General features: G+C 51.1%; 1 protein-coding gene across 1 annotated transcript; it reads left to right on the top strand.

Moving 5' to 3' along the window:
* Positions 1–472: 472 nt before the first annotated feature.
* On the top strand, positions 473–3,910 carry RIPPLY1 (ripply transcriptional repressor 1). Its single transcript, XM_061409350.1, has 4 exons — positions 473–893; positions 1,769–1,823; positions 2,464–2,528; positions 3,087–3,910. The coding sequence occupies exons 1-4, from the start codon at positions 748–750 to the stop codon at positions 3,346–3,348; spliced, it is 528 nt and encodes a 175-aa protein (XP_061265334.1). The 5' UTR covers positions 473–747; the 3' UTR covers positions 3,349–3,910.
* Positions 3,911–4,177: the final 267 nt, after the last annotated feature.

Below are 4,177 nucleotides of genomic sequence, written 5' to 3'. Positions count from 1 at the left end.
TGACCTGGAAACCCCTGCAAATGCTGCCTGTGCTCCCTTCTCAAACCACAGATGGCTGAGGCTGGAGAGGGGATTCAGTCAGGCACTTCTGCAAATGTACTGCCCAGTAAAGGGGAGGGCGTGGAAAGAAGACTTGAGGTCCAACCCACAGGCAGCAAGACCAGCCCCACCCAGATGCTCCATTTTTCTCTAACCCGGGGGATATGCTTCATAGTGGTCACCCCATATCCAGTCCACCTGGCCAATATATTTGGGGTTTGAACTGAAATAACGTGAGTCTCACTTGCCTCAGTTGTCCCTTCTCACTGTACTGGTCTCTCTCCCCAGCACCTGACAACTTTCTGTGGTTTCTAAGGCACTTCCCTTGTTCCCTTCCCTCAGGCCTTGCTACCACCTGGGGAATTTGCACAAATGGTGTTCGATTTGCCCCTTTTGTGTTTTCCTTTCTGACTTGGAGGTAAAGAACCGCCCTCCCCCCTGCCTATTGACTCTGTTTATTCAACTGGGAGAAATTTCACACCCAGGAACACGGGTATCCCTCCCCAAGCCCCTTTTCCTAAATCTTGACACACACACACACACACACACACACTGCTCCCCAGGTATCTCATCCTGACATGTCCCTGAATAATTTATGAGTCCAGGCAGACCTTATAAAAAGTTTGTCTCCCAGGAAAAGCCAGAAAAGTGCGGGACACTCTGAGGAATCACAGCCCCCACAGCCTGCCTGGCCTTTACACCCTAAGGATGGACCCTCCTGCCCCCGCTGCTGCCACCCCTGCTCTGGCCCTGGCCTCAACTCCAGCCCTAGCACAGGACTCCCTGGCACTGCCCTACCTGGGAAACCCATTGCCCCTTCTCTCCTCTGGACAAGAAGTAAATAAACATGAACGGTAAGTGGCATTTGGCCTTTGGTCATTTGAACTCAAGCTTAGTGGGGTTCCTGGGACAACAAAGGAAATAAGAAGTCCAGGGCCCCCCTGTTCTCTGTGCTCCCTCCACAACTCAGACTCTAATATCTCAGCTGGCTCTTCACCTCACTAATCCCTCTGATTGACAGGAGGAGACTTGGGGACAGTGGGCATTGCCAAAGCTGAAAACTGAGCAGCCAGGCCCTCGTGTGCCAAGTTGCTCAGTCCACTGAGGGGCAAAGGGGAGACTACCAGAAAATCTGGATTGGACAGGACCTAGGCTGAAGAGCAGGGAACGAGGTTCAAAGTGCCAAGAGGCTAATGACCAAGGGACTGTCTTTTTCCGGACCACACCATAAGCTTTCCATTTGCTTTTTTCATTACCTTTTGAAGTCTAGTGAGAAAGCAGTGGACCCAGAAATATATTTGGCCCCTTTCCCCATCCCAGGAAGAGGGCAGAACTGTGAGCTCTACTTTGGGGGGCAGGAGGTAGGGGGCAAGATAGTTTCTACCCAACCCTCATTCATTCCTCCAAACGTTTAACCGTTCACTAAACATTGACCAAAACACCTACTGTGTACCAGGCATTATGCTTAGGTGTTGGGGATTCAGATACCATTGAACATAAATCTGCCCTTAAGAAGCTCTAAGGTAACTAAACAGATAATCATCCAACAGATGTGATAACACTGTTGAAGCAGAGGAGTGCCATCTGTCTTGACCTAGACTCAGGGTCCTTAGGAAAGTCTTCCTGCTGGAGATGGAATCCGAGTCAAGTTTTTGGAGGGCTTCTTTTCTTATCTCAGGGAGGCCAGACTCTTTCTCCTCCACCAACTAATCTCTCCTCTTTGTCCTAGAGGAGCTTGTCTTTGGAGGCCCTGGCTGACCTCTACAAATGACCTCCCCAGGCAGGTGAGGAAACGTGTGGATTTGGTGAGTTGGAGCCCCTGTCCCACGTGTTCACACACACACATGACCACGTGCAGGCACTCAGACCTGGTCCCTTCCCAGAGGGGCCCCCAATCTCTGACCTTCAACTCAGGCTGTAGACCCGGAAAAGCACTTTCTCAGCCTTGCCCACTTTTGAGTCCCACAACAGCTCTAGGAGGAAGGCAGGGAGCCGAGGCCTCTGGGGCAATTTAGCTGTGCAGAAAGCTGAGCCCCAGAGCATGAGAGGGACATGGGCAGGCTCCACGGTGCATGTGAAGTGGGGCTAATGCTAGAATCATGGTCTCCTGGCACCCAACCGTGGCATTCTTTCCCACCCCCCCACCCCACCCCCGCATCTTTGCTGCTCAGTAGAACTCTGTCCCCTGGACCATCTCCAAACAGGTGTTAGAACAAGGACAGGAAAGCAAACAACCCCCCGGACTCTGTCCACTTGTTGTTCAACTAGAATCAGGACAGATCCCCTTATGGGACGGGGTACTGAACCCCAGAGATGTCTAAGGTCTTTTCTAGATCATCTTACCTACAGGTTGCTGACCCCTGATACAGAAGAGGCAGTTATCTGACCATGCACTTTGAGCCACATGCGTTTTGCTTTTGACAGGCCCCCGGTGGGACAACAGGTGCCAAGGTCACCAAGGTTGACTTTGAGTTCCATCACCCGGTCAGGTAAGCTTCTGGCACGAGGCGCAGAGCCTGATGTAGATCTATTAGCCTTTTAAATCCTCACAACAGCACTATGAGGCAGGAGGAGGGAGGTACTGCTATGATCACTCTTTCACAGACCAGGAAATGGAAGCTCAGAGAGGTTAAGGGACTTGGCCAAGGTTGCCTTCCCTGGAGTCACTGTCAGTGACCCCTAAGAATGAGCCCCTGTGGAGAGATCAGTGAAGAAAGCCTTAGTAGGAGATGGAGGACACAGGGCTAGAAAATTCTTGGCTGCAGGCCTTCTGGGGTGGGGAGTAGGGAGTGGGATCAGTTGCAGGATTGATATACGCCAGGCTTGGGTCTCTTCACAGCTATAGGCCCACCAGACATGACCTTCCTGCATGGAGCCATTTTGTAACACTCCAGAAGGTTCTGTTACAAAGCTCCCTTTCTTCTTTTTCCATCTCACCCCATTACTGCAACTAAGAGTTTAGGGGCTGGCTTCCTTCTTGGTCCTACTGACCCTTCTGCACATGGCAGCCTATCCAAGTTGGGACCATATTTCTTCTCTGTCCACAGACTCTTCTGGCCTAAATCCTGCTCCTTTGACTACCTGTACAGTGATGGGGAGATTTTACTGAAGAACTTCCCTGTCCAGGCAACCATCAACCTCTATGAGGACTCAACCAGTGAGGAGGAGGAGGAAGTGGAGGAAAGAGAAGAGGAGGAGAAAGAAGAAGCAGATGGAAAGGGGCCAGAAGGGTGTGTGAAGGTACCAGGGTCAGCACCACACAGGGCAACAGCTCATTCTCCCTCCCTGCCCCTGACCTGTCCCAACTGAACCAGTTAGTCTGATGGGGTTCATTATGCCTGGCAACATTCCAGGGCATTGATTAGCCAGGAATTCCCAGGAACAGTTCTCTGGATTGAAAGTTGGGTCCTCAAGTTACCAGCTCACCCTGGCTACACCCAACAGATCTGTAAGCCCAGCCCTCTGGCATCTTATTGGGTTGCTGTTGTGTTGCCAACGAGAGGGTCCTAGGAACTCTAGGGGAAGGAAAACTTACTTTCTGAACCCCCCAGGGAGCAGATGAGGATGAAGCATGCCTATGCAGAGAACTGTCACTCTTCAGGGCTCTGACTCCCCAACCATTCAGGTGGCCATGAAGTCCTGTCTTCCTGTGGTAAGCCTGATTTCTGGCTTCACCTCCATGGATGCAATACCAACACCAGTTGGGGTGCCTTGCTGACGGACCTTGCAGGAAGGAAAGGGGACATCTAAAACATCAGTCTACTTTGGGGATCGCTTCCCTTTTGGTTGTTATCTACTGGGGTCTGTATTTTGGCATGAGACCAATCAGGAGAAAAATAAACTAGATGATGTTTACCTTTTTTCCTGGAACTGGACTGATTTCTTAACTGAACTCTGCCCATGTTTTGAAGTCATGGGCAGAGGGTCAGAAACCAGCTCAAGGCCAATCCATTGCTCTACCTGAGGTCAATTGACAGATCTTTCTTCACAGGGATGTACCACGGGAGGCCCACCATGGGGCCAGGCCTTCTTGGTCAACTTGTGCAATCAGATTTGATTAAACCTTAAAGACAGCTTGGGAAGGGGGAAAAAATGGACCTCAGAGGGCAGCTTAAAAGTCAGAAGCAGAGCTGGAGGT

The sequence above is a fragment of the Bos javanicus genome, chromosome X, assembly GCF_032452875.1.
Source record: "Bos javanicus breed banteng chromosome X, ARS-OSU_banteng_1.0, whole genome shotgun sequence".
Lineage (NCBI taxonomy): Eukaryota > Metazoa > Chordata > Mammalia > Artiodactyla > Bovidae > Bos > Bos javanicus.
The sequence above is the reverse complement of the archived record's forward strand: the minus strand, read 5'-3'. Positions and strand labels throughout refer to the sequence as shown.